At 40.6% G+C, this 19,444-nt stretch overlaps 1 protein-coding gene across 1 annotated transcript in view; it reads right to left on the bottom strand.

Moving 5' to 3' along the window:
• Window positions 1–19,444, bottom strand: part of NAV3 (neuron navigator 3) — an 898,556-nt gene that overhangs the window by 600,424 nt on the left and 278,688 nt on the right. The window contains exon 2 of the mRNA XM_010833878.1: window positions 17,035–17,427. Coding sequence (XP_010832180.1) covers window positions 17,035–17,106 — 72 coding nt within the window. The 5' untranslated portion in view covers window positions 17,107–17,427. The remainder of the gene's footprint in view (window positions 1–17,034; window positions 17,428–19,444) is intronic.

Below are 19,444 nucleotides of genomic sequence, written 5' to 3'. Positions count from 1 at the left end.
TATATATATATATATAATACAACTAAAAGAAGCACTACTAGCCTGAATCAACTAATTCTATTTCTGAAACAATCACTTTTCAAAATCTAATTAGCTAATTGGAAGGTAGCAAGTAATATGCAGAGCCCTCTGAATATACTGTGGAAAATTCTTAGGCACGAACTGCATCCACTGGGCACCAATGAACTCTTTTACCATTATGCAAAAATATTCATAAGAAATAGCTTCAAAAAAGGCAAGTTAATATTGCACGTTTTAATGTACTTTAACCACTGCACTGTCCAGTAAAATATGTGTTAATTTATAAAAGAGCATATTCTGCCAAATATGACAAACTGATCAAAGGACATGATTCCAAAAATGATTAATAGGGATTTTTTTTCTTTTATTGCATTAATGTTTAGAACTGACAACTCAGATTCAAACTGGAGCACAAGAATCGTGCCCTTTTACAAAACATACAAATGATCAAACATACAAAACTTATTCTTAAGTCAAGGCAAAAATCGACACATGTGATGGTGTCCTAAAACTGATTTTTAAGAATGTCGTTAAAAATTGTGAGTCTATTTCCCATATATATCATGTAAAAAACACTTATAGAGGAGCCAAGGAGAATTGAAAAAACTGCCTAGTTCAGCTTAATAAAACTAGTTATAGTAGTCTCCTTTAACTCCTCTAAAATCCACCAGGCTCTCTGGATCCCCAGGTTACACTGGAGAGAAGGATCAAGCTAGTGAAAGTAAGGCAAAAAAACGGATTTTACATACTGGATTGGCCAAAACGTTTGTTCATTTAAGAAATATGTTGTTCAATAAACTTCTTCGTGAAAATGAAATACGTATCCTTTATTTTACTTAAAACCAAATGAAATTTTTGGCCAACCCGATACACTGAAAGCAAGCATCACATTTTGTTAACATATTCCCCCATGCTGTTTCATGCATATTTTCAGATATATAAAAAAGTTGAAGTAATTTTACAGTAAACACCTATACACCTAACACTAGAGTCTACAATCAACAATTTTCTATGTCTCCTTTATCATACGTCTTTGTAACACACAATTTTTACACTCTCAGCTTCACTTTGGAAGTGACAGATAAAGCATGAATTACTCGATGTACTGACAATTTTCCCTATATTCAATAATCTTTGCCTCTCTTTGAAATAAAATCCATACTAATGTTTAGAATTTAGAAAATAAAATTTTATTTAAAATGTACCATGTACCACAGCTGTGGTACATATACACAATGGAGTATTACTCAAGCCATTAAAAAGAATACATTTGAATCAGTTCTAATGAAGTGGATTAAACTGGAGCCTATTATACAGAATGAAGTAAGCCAGAAAGAAAAATACCAGTACAGTATACTAACGCATATATATGGAATTTAGAAAGATGGTAACAATAACCCTGTGTACGAGACAGCAAAAGAAACACTGAAGTATAGAACAGTCTTTTGGACTCTGTGGGAGAGGGAGAGGGTGGGATGATTTGGGAGAATGGCATTGAAACATGTATAATATCATATATGAAATGAGTCACCAGTCCAGGTTCGATGCACGATACTGGACGCTTGGGGCTGGTGCACTGGGACGACCCAGAGGGATGGTATGGGGAGGGAGGAGGGAGGAGGGTTCAGGATGGGGAACACATGTATACCTGTGGCGGATTCATTTCGATATTTGGCAAAACCAATACAATATTGTAAAGTTTAAAAATAAAATAAATTTTTTTAAAATATATAAAATAAAAGTTTAAAGGAATAAAAAAATAAAAATAAAATGTACCATGTATTAGAGGGCAAGTGAGTATCTGTCAAACCATGTCATGGCCAGAAAGTATTTTGGTTTATCAAATTCACTATTCTAAGGGAAATAAAGACTCTGAACTTACAGACCTTCTTTCTGAGCCCCTCTAGGGTTGAGCTCTAGACACACATGGTTGACCCTGATCCATATTTTAAAACAGGAAATACCCTGAGCACCACCTACACTCTCTCTTCAGGAAACAGGCAGACTGAGCCCAGCCTGTCTTAACCACTGGACCACCAGGGAAATCCCTAATAAATGACTTCTGCTGCTGCTGCTGCTAAGTCACTTCAGCCGTGTCTGACTCTGTGCCCATAGACGGCAGCCCACCAGGCTCCCCCGTCCCTGGGATTCTCCAGGCAAGAACACTGGAGTGGGTTGCCATTGCCTTCTCCAATGCGTGAAAGTGAAAAGTGAAAGTGAAGTCGCTCAGTCACACTGGACTCTTAGCGACCCCATGGACTGCAGCCTCCCAGGCTCCTCCATCCATGGGATTTTCCAGGCAAGAATGCTGGAGTGGGGTGCCATTGCCTTCTCCGAATAAATGACTTCTAATTGTGTGATTTTTCAGTGAATGGGGTAAAGGCAGGAGATGGAAAGAGGTACTAGCAGAATCTTCAGCAACTGCTTGAAACGTTCCAGTCGCAAGGGCCATCAACAGTGGGTGACAGTGGGAGGAGGCAAGAGCAGTGCTGTGAGTGGTCACCTGTCAGCTGGGAGCATACACGTCCAGGCCAGCCACAGCATACAGGTGCTGATTTATCATCTGTCTGAGTGTGCACTCAGGATGTCTGTGTGTGCACTGGGTGTGCACTTGGGTTGTGTGTGTGTGTGCATGTGTGTTCAGTCATGTCCGACTCTTTGCAACCTCGTGGGCTGTAGCCCGCCAGGCTCCTCTGTCCATGGGATGTCCCAGGCAAGAATACTGGAGTGGGTTGCCATTCCCTCCTCCAGGGGACCTTTCCGAACCAGGATCAAACCCCTATCCCTTGTGTCTCCTGCATTGACAGGCGGATTCTTTACCACTAGCACCACCGGGGAAGCCACACACTTGGGATAGCCAAGAATAAAATACATCTGAATAAAAAAAGATAGAAGAATTCGTGAAAAAAATTAAATTCTAAGCATTTGCATGAACTTAGAGCTGAACACTAGCCCAGAACTCTCGCTATACAATGTCCTAGTTTAAGTTTCCCCAGAACAGACCAGAAAGAAAGACTCAAATGCAAGTTTTGGATTCGGCTGATGATTCCAGGAAATACTAGGAGGGAAGTCAGAATGGGAGATGAGAACCAGAAGACAGAAAATAAAGGGCATCTTATCACAACAGTAGGTAACCAGAGCTCAATTCCACTGAGGGCCTCTCAGACATGGTTTCCAGGGCAGGGCTTCTCCAATCCCCTCAGGATCTGGCACATGCTGATTCTGCAGATTTAGCCTGATATCTGGGACTTTACATTCCTTACATGCTTCCAGACTAGAAAGATGCTGCTGCTGCTCCTCAGAGCACTTTGAAGAACAAAGATGCTGATACTTAATTCTCATTCAAATTTTCAAAATTTGCATCTAAAATTGACAGAATTTCTCCTGCCAACTGCTTTCATCACCTATCATTAAATCTGCTTCATCTCCTGCAACTCTTATCCCAGGCACTGCACTGTCAGGCTTTCCCAGTCCCTTTACAAACCCAGCCTTAACCAGAAACCAACAATGATCTGAATGACCACTGAAGACAGGTCACAAAATATTTAGCATTTGCTTAAAAACTTAGGCATTTACTTATTGCCGTGGCAAGTCACTGTGAACCTATAAACTGTACCCTGCCAGGCTCCTCTGTCCTTGGGGTTCTCTAGGCAAGAATACTGTAGTGGACTGCTATACCCTTCTCCAGGGGATCTCGACAACCCATGGATGGAATGCAGTGTCTTACATCTAACCTGGATCGGCAGGCAGTCCTTTACCACTAGCCAACCTGGGAAGCCCCAAAGGTATTTATATATACTAGGCATAAATATATATATATATATATATATAATCTAATGATATGTGTATAGAACTGTGAAAGAGAATGATGTATTCACATATTTCAAGTTTTCTACACTGAATATGCACACATTTTCCCCCAGATATTTTAAGGAAAAAATTAGTCTCAGTCATTCTTTCATGAAATGATAAAAGCATGATTACTCCCATGATAATACCAAGACAGAGGAAGGTATTTATGAAAAGACAGAAACTAAGTCTTGTATTTAAGTAAGCACTATCACAGATCTAATGACTGATAACCATACAACAATTTATATATAATGCTGCCTTCAAAAGAGGGCTTCCCTGGTCATTCAGTGGTAAAGAATCGCCCTGCTGATGCAGAAGACACAGGTTTGATCCCTGATCCAGGAAGATCCCACAAGCTGCAGAGCAACTAAGTCCATGCCCCACAACTACTGAGCCTGTGCTCCAGAGCCTGGGGACCACAACAGCTGAGCCCATGTACAGGAACTACTGAAGCCCGTGCACCTAGAGCTCGTTTTCAGCAGTAAGAGAAGCCGCCGCAGACAGAAGCCTGCACACTGCAACTAGACAGCAGTCCCTGCTTGCCAAAACTGGAGAAAAGTCCACACAGCAACAAAGACTCAGCACAGGCAAAAATAAATAATGTTCAAAACACGTGCACATCAGTTCAGTTCAGTCGCTCAGTCGTGTCTGACTCTTTGCAACCCCATGGACTGCAGCACACCAGGCTTCCCTGACCATCACCAACTCCTGGAGCTTACTCAAACTCATGTCCGTTGTTTCGGTGATAACATCCAACCATCTTATCCTCTGTCGTCTCCTTCTTTTCTCCTGCCTTCAATCTTTCCCAGCATCAGGGTCTTCTCCAATGAGTCAGTTCTCCGCATCAGGTGGCCAAAGTATCAGAGTTTCAGCTTCAGCATCAGTCCTTCCAATGAATATTCAGGACTGATTTCCTTTAGGATGGACTGGGTGGATATCCTTGCAGCCCAAGGGACTCTCATAAGTCTTCTCCAACACCACAGTTCAAAAGCATCAATTCTTCGGCACTCAGCATTCTTTATAGTCCAACTCTCACATCCATACATGACTACTGGAAAAACCATAGCTTTGACTAGATGGACATTTGTCAGGAAAGTAATGTGTCTGCTTTTTAACATGTTGTTTAGGTTGGTCGTAGCTTTTCTTCCAAGGAACAAGTGTCTTTTAATTTCATGGATGAAGTCACCTTCTGCAGTGATTTTGCAGCCCCCCAAAATAAAGTCTGACATAGTTTCCATTGTTTCCCCATCTATTTGCCGTGAAGTGATGGGACCAGATTTCATGATCTTAGTTTTATGAATGTTGAGTTTTAAGCCAACATTTTCCTTCTCCTCTTTTACTTTCATCAAGAGGCTCTTTAGTTCTTCCTTGCTTTCTGCCATAAGGGTGGTGTCATTTGCATATCTGAGGTTACTGATATTTCTACTGGCAATCTTGATACCAGCTTGAGCTTCATCCAGCCCGGCATTTCACATGATGTACTCTGCATATAAGTTAAATAAGCAGGGTGACAATATACAGCCTTGATAGATTCTTTTCCGAATTTGCAACCAGTCTACTGTTCCATGTGCAGTTCTAACTGTTGCTTCTTGACCTGCACACAGATTTCCCAGGAGGCAAGTCAGGGGCTCTGGTATTCCCATCTCTTTCAGAATTTTCCACAGTGTGTTGTGATGCACACAGTCAAAGGCTTTGGCATAGTCAATAAAGCAAAAGTAGAGGTTTATCTGGAACTCGCTGGCTTTTTGGATGATCCAGCGGATGTTGGCAATTTGAACTCTGGTGCCTCTGCCTTTTCTAAATCCAGCTTGAACATCTGGAAGTTCATATTTCACGTACTGTTGAAGCCTGGCTTAGAGAATTTTAAGTATTTGCTAGCATGTGAGATGAGTGCAATTGTGTAGTAGTTTGAGCATTTTTTGGCATTGCCTTTCTTTAGGATTGGAATGAAAACTGACCTTTTCCAGTCCTGTGGCCACTGCTGAGTTTTCCAAGTTTGCTGACATATTGAGTGCAGTACATTCACAGCATCTTTTAGGATTTGAAATAGTTCAACTGGAATTCTATCACCTCCACTAGCTTTGTTCGTAATGATGCTTCATAATGCCCACTTGACTTCGCATTCCAGGATGTCTGGCTCTAGCTCAGTGATCACACCATCATGGTTACCTGGGTCATGAAGATCTTTTTTGTATAGTTTTTCTGGGTATTCTTGCCACCACTTCTTAATTTATAATTCAAGTACCATATATTTAAGACTGGTCTATTTATCTATATGCAGATTATATGGTCATTATATCTTCTGACATTTTAAATTCAGCAATCAGGAAAAAGAGCATGGTTTCATTTAGAAAATAAGCAATAGTCCCAAGAAGCAGCATGTATACAGTGTTTACTTTTACCTATTTCCAGCTCTTTCCATTATCCCAAGTCTGTTTATAGGGCAAATGTATGTTGCCAGAAGCAAAAAGGCCAGTGGCTGTACAAGCTTTCAGAAGTCCACTTGAGGAACATGAATGACATGATAAAGGAAGTTTTAAAGGAAATTCTGTGCAATTCAAATCCAAGTTCAGATTGAAAAGAAACATTTCTAGAATCACTTCTGAGCAGAAAAATAACTCACCTTATCTAATTCATCCTTAGAGAACTCCAGGTCAAATGGCTGAGAGACAGCCATTTTTAGCATCCTTTCGTAAAAGACAGTCGGGCAGAAGAAGAAATTAGGGGCAGTCCTAACTGCCATTATAATGTGTCACAATGCCAGTACTACTTTTTTGTGACCCTGATATTCATATTTGTATCTACACATGTATTCCAGATTTATACAATAGCAGAAAAAGCCTCTCGATGAAGGTGAAACAGGAGAGTGAAAAAGTTGGCTTAAAGCTCAACATTCAGAAAACAAAGATCATGGCATCCGGTCCCATCACTTCATGGGAAATAGATGGGGAAACAGTGGAAATAGTGTCAGACTTTATTTTTTGAGGCTCCAAAATCACTGCGGATGGTGATAGCAGCCATGAAATTAAAAGACACTTACTTCTTGGAGGGAAAGTTATGACCAACCTAGATATCATGTTCAAAAGCAGAGACATTACTTTGCCAACAAAGGTCCACCTAGTCAAGGCTATGGTTTTTCCAGGGGTCATGTATGGATGTGAGAGTTGGACTGTGAAGAAAGCTGAGTGCCAAAGAATTGATGCTTTTGAACTGTGGTGTTGGAGAAGACTCTTGAAAGTCCCTTGGACTGCAAGGAGATCTAACCAGTCCATTCTAAAGGAGATCAGTCCTGGGTGTTCTTTGGAAGGACTGATGCTAAAGCTGAAACTCCAATACTTTCACCACCTCATGCGAAAAGCTGACTCATTGGAAAAGACTCTGATGCTGGGAGGGACTGGGGGCAGGAGGAAAAGGGGGCAACAGAGGATGAGATGGCTGGATGGAATCACCGAGTCGATGCACATGAATTTGGGTGAACTCCGGGAATTGGTGATGGACAGGGAGGCCTGGCATGCTGCGATTCATGGGGTCGCAAATAGTCGGACATGACTGAGCGACTGAACTGACTGAACTGAGTGCAAAATGGTTGCTTGATGTACATTTGTCCCTTGAACAATACAAAGGTTAGGGGCATTAATCCTCTTGCAGTCAAAAACCCACATATAATTTTCTACTTGTCTTTTTTAGCCAAGGTTCTGAGTCTCTGGATTTAACCAACCATGGACCGTGTCCTGCAGTACATATTCACTGGGGAAAAAAAGTCTGCATATAAGCAGACCCACACAGTTTAAGCCAAGTGTTAATAAAAGGTCAGCAACATTTCAAAAATTAAAATTTTGAGTAACCCATAACAGGATGACTGGTCAGTTTTGTTGAAACCCTTGATAATGCATTCATTAATTAGCTCTCATGCTTCAGAACTTGATGATTAACAAATGATGTGGCTTTGCTTCAGAAACCTCATCCTCCCGCACAGTCCTTTCAACATATATTTACACACTAACATAAAAGAAGTCGGGCAGATTTAGAAAAATAAAGCACCATGAAATGAGTCTAACCTTGAAGAATATCAAAGAATAAAGAGCTGAATCTATCCTAAGCCCCTCTTCTATGGTGATTTATCTTCATACTTTATCTTAAGAAGACAGACCTTTAATTAGTTTCTAACATAAAGTTTCAAGTAGTCTTCAACACCTGTGAGAATAATCCCTCACTTCTGTACTCCTGCATGATGCTGTTTTACCATCACTGTAAGAAAATGCAACAAAGGTAGTCTAAATTTAAAATCCCATCACACCAAATAAATAGTAAAGATTATGCTAGTTTTAAACTGATAAAGCAGTTTTACTCTATAAAGCAGTGGCAACCATAAGTGGGCAAGATTTTTCAGTAAAATTATTAGAGCAGCCTAACACAGTCATATTCAGATACATACCTGGGTCACACTTCTGCATGATGTCAACAGGAAAGAAAAAAAAAGAACACAACTAGTCCACGGGCAAAGACAATGACGAAGCACTCACTGTCATTTACAGATGATGCTTCCTCTAACCCGCTACTTAAACTTGATTTTAATTCCACAGCATTACAGGGCCTGCCCTTAAAATAACAGGCTTGTTCCAGCCGACTCATTAGAAAAGACTCTGATGCTGGGAAAGATTGAAAGCAGGAGAAGGGAACAACAGAGGATGAGATGGTTGGATGACATCACCGACTCAATGGAGATGAGTTTGAGTAAACTCTGGGAGATGGTGATGGACAGGGAAGCCTGGTGTGCTGTGGTCCATGTGGTCACAAAGAGCTGGATATGACTGAGTGACTGAACAACAATCAGCATATTCTTTTCTATTAATAAATACAATCATTTCTCTCATTTTCCATGATTTTCCACATCTCAGACTCATTCACTATTGAAATAACTGTCAACTCAGAAAGAAAGACACGACATGTTAGGATTTATCTCTAGTTTTTTGCACTGCACTGTGAAGATAAGGCCGAGCATGTAAAAGACATAATTTTAAAAGTGACAAACCGAGATGGCATCCGTCTTGGATATGTCCATAAAAGTAAGTACCTCCACATAAATGCAACAATACTGCTCATTCCTTTCTGCTTTAGAGAACAGAGAAACAAAGTAATTCCAACAGGTCACTGGACATTTATTGTATGCCACTGCCACAATTTCAAAATGTGTATCCTGCTACCTTTTTCAGCAGTACCTAGTAAATCACTGACTATGACAAACAGTTTTGTTTAATACACAAAATATTTGTAGAGCAAAAATGCAGTGTTCCAGGGCTGTCTGGTCAGCAAACTGCTACAATTAGACTGACAGTAAAATCATCCGAGCTGTGCTTTTGAGTTCAGGGTCACAAGTAATTACATAGAAGTGACATTTGTACCTATAGGGCTTACACTGTTCTGGGAGCTTTTGCAGAAATAATTCCACAAAGCAATACAATTAGTGGAAAGTAATATACCGACTTCACAGGCATCAATGAGCAAACAAGGTTCAGAAGGTAAAGTTTCCAAAAATACAGACCTCATTAGAGGCATCCAGAAGTTTTGCAATGCCATCATAACTCTGCCATCTGGGACATTTCAGAAGTTGAATGCCAAGAGGAGGATCATGTGCCAATGTTAACTGGAAGTTCTACTGATAATAATCATAGGAATCAAAAAAGACAATGGAATTCCACCCACTCCTACACTAATCCAAGGTGATTTGAAATTCTTAGATGTATTCTCAGTTCCTATAAGATCCACATTTCTGGCTTATCCATAATGAAGAGCACTTTAGTATAGGATTTGTAGACATGATAACTTTCTTTCTTTCTTTTTTTTTTTTTTTAGATTTTTGATTAATTTTCTTGAAATACAGAGTACTGAGCAACTGTTAACTTTCAAGTATGTTTTCCCCTGTTCAGAGTTAGTGAGATGATGAGGTATTATTTAAAAGAAGCCAAAGAATTCACACACACATACACACACACACACTTTTGAACTATTAGTTTTGAATAATAGTGTGTGTATGTATGTATGTATTTGCTGCTGCTGCTGCTAAGTTGCTTCAGTCGTGTCCGACTCTGTGCAACCCCATGGACTGCAGCCTACCAGGCTCCTCCATCCATGGGATTTTCCAGGCAAGAGTACTGGAGTGGGTTGCCATTGCCTTCTCCAATGTATGTGTATATATAAGTGTGTATATATACTTGAGAACTGAGCATTATGTTTATAAGACCAACTATCTTAAAGATGTAAAAAACAGTTTTTATCTTTGTATGAAGGTACATTCTTAATTAATGAGAAAGGACCAAGCATGTGCCAGGTATACAGTAAAGTGAAAGTGAAAGTCACTCAGTCGTGTCTGACTCTTTTTGAACCCATACACTACACAGTGCATGGAATTCTCTAGGCCAGAATACTGGAGTGGGTAGCCTAGCCCTTCTCCAGCGGATCTTCCCAACCCAGGAATCAAACCAGGGTCTCCTGCATTACAGACAGATTCTTTACCAACTCAACTATCAGGGAAGTCCCAGGTATATAGTAAGTACTCCACAAATGATCTCTGATATTTACCTACTCATTGCAATAAAACAGACATACTCACAAACTCTCAGTACTCTAAAAGTTTCCACTTGGAAGCAGAGAATAAGTACAAATCCACACATTTTAAATTAAGAACAAAAGTTATTGAGCTATCTAAGGTAAGAAAAAAAGCTAGTGAGCTATTTATTCATAAAACAAGAAATTGGTTGTTCAAAGCTCAAAATAAGAACCTAGACTCAAGCTAGTTCAATGCATCTTGCTTTGAATGTCTACCATGTGTCAAACTATGAAAAGTACAAATTTTTCAGTAATGCCAAAAAAAAGTTTCACCACTGGATTTTCAAGTTGTGAGTTAGAATTAATGAATTTTATTCCACATCTGTGAAACACTGCTCCTGTTTAATTAATTCATCTCAAAGGACTACAAACACTTAGAGTAATTACATGAATGATCTTATAATCTCTGCTGGCAATTGTGTGGTGTCAGAGCTGTGTCCAGAGCTTAATCTATGAAGATTTACGATACAAAATTTCATTTTTCTCCTTGATACAAACTCACAAAACTTGTTAGAATACATATTCCTGCTGACATGTAACAGATTTCCATCTTATGTACTGATCAATCAACACCTGAGTTCCTGACTTATTCACGGCAAATGCCTGCACCAATTGGGCAGCCAATATCCTTAGAACCCTGTTTTCCGTCTTGATACTGCTTAATGAAAATGTTCATTCCTCCCACATCTCCCTGCCAAGTAGAAGGTAAGGCAATAAGGATTCTCTTACAACACAACACCAAGCTGTTCTTTTATGTTGTTTTCCACAAAATCATGGATCCCCATAATTTGTCCAAATTCTAGTACTATTCTCTATGTGCTAAACAGTCCTCTGTGAATTGGCCTGGGAAACAAAGTATCACTACAGACCATTGTTTAAAGTTCCACTCAAGAAATTTTCAAATGACTTAAAATACATCCCATTGCCATTCATTCCATTCTTTAGTTTGCACTCCCTTCCGTGTTTGCAAAAATCTCTTTTATTCAGGAAATGAAAGAATAACACATGCAGCAGTACTTTGTTTGCCTGCGAGAAAACCAGGGCTGCTATCAAAAATCAGAATTCTGTAGCACTAATTGCTTACCTAACCCACTTCCATGTGTAGAGTCTTCTCTTGTGTTGTTGGAAGAGGGTGTTTGGTATGACCAGTGTGTTCTCTTGGCAAAACTCTATTAGCCTTTGACCTGCTCCATTTTGTACTCCAAGGCCAAATTTGCCTGTTACTGTAGCTCTTGACTTCCTACTTTTACTTTCCAGTCCCCTATAATGAAGAGGACATCTGTTTTGGGTGTTAATTCTATAAGGTCTTGTAGGTCTTCATAGAACTGTTCAATTTTAGCTTCTTCTGCATTACTAGTCAGGGCACAGGCTTGGATTACTGTCAATATCCAATTACTTGGAATATTGAATGGTTTGCCTTGGAAACGAACAGAGATCATTCTGTCGTTTTTGAGATTGCAACCAAGTACTGCAGTTTGGACTCTTTTGTTGACTATGATGGCTACTCCATGTCTTCTAAGGGAGTCTTGCCCACAGGAATAGATATAATGTGGAGGTAATGAAGATAATGGCGACCTCCTTCAAAAGGTCCCATGCTGCACTCAGTACATCCGACCCTGAAGCAAGTCAGTGCCGACCCACGCCTCCACCGGAGACTCCTGGACACTCACGGGTAAGTCTGGGTCAGTCTCTTGTGGGGTCACTGCTCCTTTCTCTAGGGTCCTGGCATCCACAAGCTTTTGTTTGTACCCTCCAAGAGTCTGTTTCCCCAGTTCTGTGTAGTTTGGGTGGTTCTGTGGTGGGGTTAATGGTGACCTCCTCCAAGAGGGCTTATGCCGTACGTAGGTCTGCAGCACCCAGAGGCCCTGCAGCAGGCCACTGCTAACCCATACATCCACAGGGGACATTCAGACACAGTCTGGCTCAGTCTCTGTGGGCTGGGTGTGAATTTTGTGCCCTTCCCACGTCTGAACAGCTCAGGCGACCAGGTGCTTGGTGAGCACAGTGTCCCAGGTGGACTGTGCATCTTCATCACCTCTCCAGTCCCAGCTGCCCAGTTTCCTGGGTGCCCCGCGAGAGCACTGTCTCAGGTGGGCTGTCTGTCTCCACTGGGGAGCTGATCTCAGGCCGTGACCCTCCTGGTGGATGTCAACCATCCAGGATCCCAGGAAGACTTGGTTAGCAACTGGGAGCCTGCTCTCAGTTTGGTGGAGGAAGCCATCTCTGGGGCTAGGATTGCAGTAGCCCCTTGCCTTCGGGCTCTGGCTGTTACAAGCCTGTCTCTCTGCCTCTGGGAGCTGACTGTGACTCAGATCATGAATTTCTTATTGCCAAATTCAGACTTAAATTGAAGAAAGTAAGGAAAACCACTAGACCATTCAGGTATGACCTAAATGAAATCCCTTACAATTATACAGTAGAAGTGACAAATAGACTCAAGAGATTAGATCTGATAAAGTGTCTGAAGAACTATGGACAGAGGTTCGTGACACTGTACAGGAGGCAGTGATCAAGACCACCCCCAAGAAAATGAAATGCAAAAAGGCAAAATGGTTGTCTGACGAGGCCTTTCAAATAGATAAGAAAAGAAGAGAAGCGAAAAGCAAGGGAGAAAAGGAAATGTATACCCATTTGAATGCAGAGTTCCAAAGAATAGCAAGGAGAGATAAGAAAGTCTTCATCAGCCATCAATGGAAAGAAATAGAGGAAAACAATAGAATGGGAAAAACTAGAGATCTCTTCAAGAAAATAAGAGATACCAAGGGACCATTTCATGCAAAGATGAGCACATTAAAGGACAGAAATGGGGTGGACCTAACAAAAGCAGAAGTTATTAAGAAGAGGTGGCAAGAATACACGGAAGAACTGTACAAAAAAGATTTCATGACCCAGATAAACATGACGGTGTGATAACTCCCCTAGAGCCAGACATCCTGGAATGTGAAGTCAAATGGGCCTTAGGAAGCATCACTATAAACAAAGCTAGTGGAGGTGATGGAATTCCACTTGAGCTATTTCAAATCCTGAAAGATGATGCTGTGAAAGTGCTGCACTCAATATGTCAGCAAACTTGGAAAACTCAGCAGTGGCCACAGGACTGGAAAAGGTCAGTTTTCATTCCAATCCTAAAGAAAGGCAATGCCAAAGAATGTTCAAACTACCGCACAATTGCACTCATCTCACACACTAGCAAAATAATGCTCAAAATTCTCCAAGCCAGGCTTCAGGTGCACATGAACTGTGAACTTCCAGAGGTTCAAGCTGGATTTAGAAAAGGCAGAGGCACCAGAGTTCAAATTGCCAACATCCACTTGATCGTCCAAAAAGCAAGCGAGTTCCAGAGAAACCTCTACTTTTGCTTTATTGACTATGCCAAAGCCTTTCATTGTGTGGATCACAACACACTATGGAAAATTCTAAAAGAGATGGGAATACTAGACCACCTGACCTGCCTCCTGAGAAATCTGTGTGCAGGTCAAGAAGCAACATTTTGAACTGCACATGGAACAACAGACTGCTTCCAAATTGGGAAAGGAGTACGTCAAGGCTGTATATTGTCACCCTGCTTATTTAACTTATATGCAGAGTACATCATGCGAAATACTGGGCTGGATGAAGCACAAGCTGGAATCAACATTGCTGGGAGAAATATCAATAACCTCAGATATGCAGATGATACCATCCTTATGGCAAAAAGTGAAGAAGACCTAAAGAGCTTCTTGAGGAAAGTGAAAGAGGAGAAGGAAAAAGATGGCTTAATACTCAACATTCAGAAAACTAAGAGAGATCATGGGATCTGGTCCCATCACTTCATGGCAAATAGATGGGGAAACAAAGGAAACAGTGAGAGGCTTTATTTGGGGGGGTTCCAAAATCACTGCAGATGGTGACTGCAGCCATGAAATTAAAAGACACTTGCTCCTTGGAAGAATAGCTATGACCAACCTAGACAGCATATTAAAAAGCAGATGCATTACATTACCAACAAATGTCCATCTAGTCAAAGCTATGGTTTTTCCAGTAGTGGATGTGAGAGTTGGACTGTAAAGAAAGCTGAGCACCAAAGAATTCATGCTTTTGAACTGTGGTGTTGGAGAAGACTCTTGAGAGTCCCTTGGACTACAAGGAGATCCAACCAGTCCATCCTAAAAGAAATCAGTCCTGAATATTTATTGGAAGGACTGATGCTAAAGCTGAAACTCCAATCCTTTGGCCACCTTATGCAAAGAACCGACCCACTGAAAAAGACCTTGATGCTGGGAAAGATTGAAGGCGGGAGGAGAAGGGGATGACAGAGGATGAGATGGTTGGATGGCATCACTGACAAATCAGCATGAGTTTGAGCAAGCTCCAGGAGCTGGTGATGGTCAGGGAAGCCTGGCATGCTGCAGTCCACAGAATCGCAGGGTTGTACATGACTGAGTGACTGAACTGAACTGAACTCATTTTCCTCTAGTCAGATGAAAAATAATTCAAAACCTAAAAGTTGAGACTTACGTTTTATCCGGGCAGACAACACTGAAGGCTTAAGCCCAGGACACACCCTCTCACATAGCTCTGAGTGACTGCTCCAAAGAGCTACCAGAGAAGTCAGAATATGAAGGAGTTTTTGCAACAAAGACCAGGTAGTCAGATATTGGAAAATTATCATTAATTAAAGAAAACTAAATACTGAAGTTAAGGAATTTAGTGCTTTTCTATATATGGGAAGAGGCAAGAGTCTTGGCTCACTGGAATCATTCCTTTGATATGCACCTCAGCTATCTGGGGCCAGTATCCTGTGCTTTTTCATCCTGAGTCTCCTCAGGGTACACACCATCAGGGCTTGCTGTAGTGGCCGATGGTTTGACAGCTGCAACATCCTTTGTCTATTGACATGGCCGGCAGTAGTTGTCATTCACATTCCTCACTGGTCCGATACAGTAGGTAAAATTTTATCATCAGTGTGAAGAACATTTTTAGAAATGTGGATAGAGGAAACAGATTAAATGGTTCCTTTGTAGTTAAGAAATTGAAGAGCATGCTTTAGATAGAAACTTACCTTGCCAACTTTTTCAGATTAACACCCTTACTGCTAAACAGCAAGGAAAAAAAAAAATGCTAACCATTTAAAACACAAACAGCATTCTTGGTAACACACTTATTTGTGCAGAAATTTATATCCACAATGAATTGAAAACAGATTCCAGCCATTTTGGCCTTTACAATACTTAGTGTTTTCTAAGACTTACTTATACTGAAGGTAGATTCCATGAAGGACCCAAATTGGGCATAAATAATCCACCCGTTTCTGCCCAAACTGCTGCAAAAAGGATCCCTGTAGCCCCCATTCTAGTGGCAATGGTCACAAAATCGAACAAATTAATAAGCTATTGACTCTTCTTGGCTTCTTCTAAATTTCTTACCTCTAAAACTGTGAAAGAGCTAGTTGCATTCTGGGAGTACAAAGTGAGTGGTAAATAATTTCCGAGACAGATGTAAAAACAAACCTTAATCGTGTCCCTGAGATCCAGCTCTAACTAAAAATCTTTCTGATTTCTCACTATTCCTTGCTTTTGTGCCTTAGCCCCTGGGTGCCCACAAGCCTCTCTGTACTAATGGATTCAATGAAAGGCACCACAAAAGAGAATGCATTTCATTAAGAGTAGGCTTCCTCTCCCAGGGACCATCCCTGACCCTTCCGCTAAGTGCTCTTTAGATGGCTCTCACAACAGTACAACAGTTTAGCAGTTAAGAGTTTCTCAAAAGGTAGAAAAATGAGGTTGAAATGCAACCCTCAGTATTCAATTCCCAGCTTCCCTCTCAGAAGCTCTCTAAGCCCACTTAAAAAAATATATATATTAGCACAGTTCTTTCTTGATATTTTCCATTAGTTGCTTGGACATCACACATGAAGAGGCAAACCATAGCTCACAGTTGGCTCATGACTCTCTTTCTTGGCTAGGTGGAAATCTAAGAGGTTGATGTGCCCCGAGGACATGAAATCAGAGAATTTCAAATGCCACCCAAGCCTTCCAGCAGCAATAGCAGCAAGGTAGTTGTTCTCTTTTAGGAGAACTCTTTCTTGCTCCTTGGAGAAGGAAGTGGCAGCCCACTCCAGTGTTCTTGCCTGGAGAATCCCAGGGACAGGGGAGCCTGGTGGGCTGCCGTCTATGGGGTCGCACAGAGTCGGACACAAATGAAGCGACTTAGCAGCAGCAGCAGCTGTCTTGCTCCATTACTCCAGAGATGCCCGACTCACACTTCATCTGGATCTCAGAAAACTGTTCATGAGCAGTCAGACCAGCATGTTACTATTAACAGAATCAAGTCAAGGGTGAGCAAACACAGTAGAATCCTTTACAAACCCACTGGATGGATGAATTCAGAAGCCTTTAGAAACTAAACCACTAACTGATGATGAAATCCAGGCCCAGAGCAACACTTGGCTACATGGCAGGATTAATTTTCATGAAATAGCATGTTATTTCTCAGAGCATATTCATTTTCAACTTACAGTCTTCTGTGTAAGCAAAAAAAAAAGTGACCAAGCAAAAGGAAATGTATCTGTATTACCTTTTTCTGATCTTCTAGCTTGTGACTCACTGGATTCTTCCCATGTCTGCTCATCTCTGAAGATATATCCATCACATTAGGTTCTTGCCCTTCACAATAGAATATCTTCAAAAAAGCAGCAAGCTAATCCAAGATGCAATCACTAGGAAAACACTTCCCATCACGCACCATCTCTGAATTTCATCAGCTCCAAGGAATGATTAAAAAATCCATTGATTGAATGGAAAAAGTGGATTTTGTAACTGACTTCCGGGACTTTCCAAATCAACATATCGTTTTTAAATGCAGACTTCTCAAAAGCAAAATATTCATCCAGGAACTTTAACTGCAACTGCTATCTTTTTCTTTCTTCACAGTTTTCCATTTTAACCAATAATTACAGTTCCTGTAAGCCTATAATAATAAAAAAAAAAAGCACACAGTTAATTCTACTAGCCCACCATTTATAGTACAATTAATGAAAAATTTTTATCTGAAATGTTAAATGTAGAAAAAAACTGTAGGCATGGATTATATTTCACATAATAGGAATGGAAATAAACGGCATTATTCTTTAACCCTAGGGCCTTTAAAATACCAATTATAATATCTGAACCAAAATAGAATATTAAAACCAGGGATTGACAGTATACTGAAGCAAAAAAAATCAATCAAGAAAACACACACATTCACCAAATGTGTATATGCTCTATGGTCCCACTCATTAATGTCAGCACTCATAGAGCTACAATTTAGAAAAGAGCCTGATAGACAGCATACAAGACTGACACTTTTCATAAACAACTTTATTTAAACTTCCAAATGAATCTATAAAATAGATATTATTATTCCATTTTACAATGAGGAGATTGAGAGGGTAAGTAAATTTTGTAAGTCTAGTTAAATAAGTGTAACAGGACTAGAATTTCAATTCAGATAACTTTGAATCCAAAACCCATTGTTTGTCCCAGACACAGTGGTCTCAATTCACAGTATGCATTTTATTGTCCACGAGGAAACCACAAATGAGTTCACTAAGTGCCTTGTTAGACGATGAACACACAAGGCACTCTCCTTATAATCCAGCGGTTTCCAAACCCAGCCAGAAGAGCGAATCAACTGGTAATAATCTTAATCACATGGATTCCTGGGGTCCACCCCACCCTGCCAATTCAGGAGCTACAGGGTAGTGCTCACAAACACTCTGGCTTTTCTCGTTTTTCCATCTTTTCTAAACCCTTCTGATGCAAGAAAACCACTGAGGAGTTGAAACCTCCCTCTAATGCAGAGCACTTTCCAAACTTTTTTCTGCATTTTGGAATTATTTGGGAAGCTTCAGAAACAACTGATTCTTGTGTCTCATCCCCAGAGACTGTGATTTAAGTAGTCTGAGATATGACCTGAGTCTTGGAACCACTGCTCTAATATATAAATTCCATTTACATAATTGACCAGCCACTGCAAGAATACATCGAACAGGAGGAAACTTAGTGTCTCAGGAGGCAGCTCTTTCCAGATTGGGATAGTTCCAGGCTTTAGATTGTTCTTCCTAATTTGGAAATGAAGTCTGCATTCCTGAATGTGTCTGTACATTGTAATTATTCATATCCTTGTAGTGCTCAATGTACACAAAATCTTTTAAATTTCCCTTTTCATCTGACAGTTCTTCAAGTATCACTTTAGCAGGGTTAACTATGCCTTGTGCCTGCAACCGTTCCTCACCGCCCTGGTTATTTACTTAAAAGGCTTTACTTTTGACATGACCCATAAACTGTTCTATCCAGAAACGAGCACAAGAGTCGAACATGGTATGTTCCCTTTAAGAACTCACCTCCAGGTACCACTAAACATGCCAAGCCAAGCATAAAATATATGATAAAGTGGACAGATAATGTTTGAAAAATCAGCTCCTGGACTGTTTCCTGACTAGTCATGCTTTGGCCAACCCTTGCTTGTTCTACAACTCCTGTGCTCTGCAGCATAGGTATTTTTACTATATACAATGTACACAGTTTCTGTCCTACGTGAAGGTTGCCAGCAAAGGAAACTACACAGGCAAAGACCTGGACATGGGAGAAAACGTAGCCTATCTGAGAAATTCAAAGAAATTCAATGAGAAGCCACGACATTTTTAAATAAAGAATGTAACAAAAAAGAATATATATTTTTTTTAATTTTAAAAGTCCATCTAACTAAAGTATGGAAAATAGGTGGGAAAGAACAAAACTTGCGGCAGAGAAACTTTATAGGGATCGTTAGAACAATCAAAGAGACAACAGCACTCTGAACAAGTGTAGGAGCTGACAGATGGGAAAAAATGACAAGACTGAGTGCTACGGTGCACAGGCGGAGTCGAGGGAACTGGTAACTGCTTGGACACGAGAATGCATGTGTGAACATCCGTGAGCATCATCCGTGTGTGAACATCATC

Source organism: Bison bison, unplaced genomic scaffold, assembly GCF_000754665.1.
Source record: "Bison bison bison isolate TAMUID 2011002044 unplaced genomic scaffold, Bison_UMD1.0 scf7180017863950, whole genome shotgun sequence".
In the NCBI taxonomy this organism is placed as follows: Eukaryota; Metazoa; Chordata; class Mammalia; order Artiodactyla; family Bovidae; genus Bison; species Bison bison.
The sequence above is the reverse complement of the archived record's forward strand: the minus strand, read 5'-3'. Positions and strand labels throughout refer to the sequence as shown.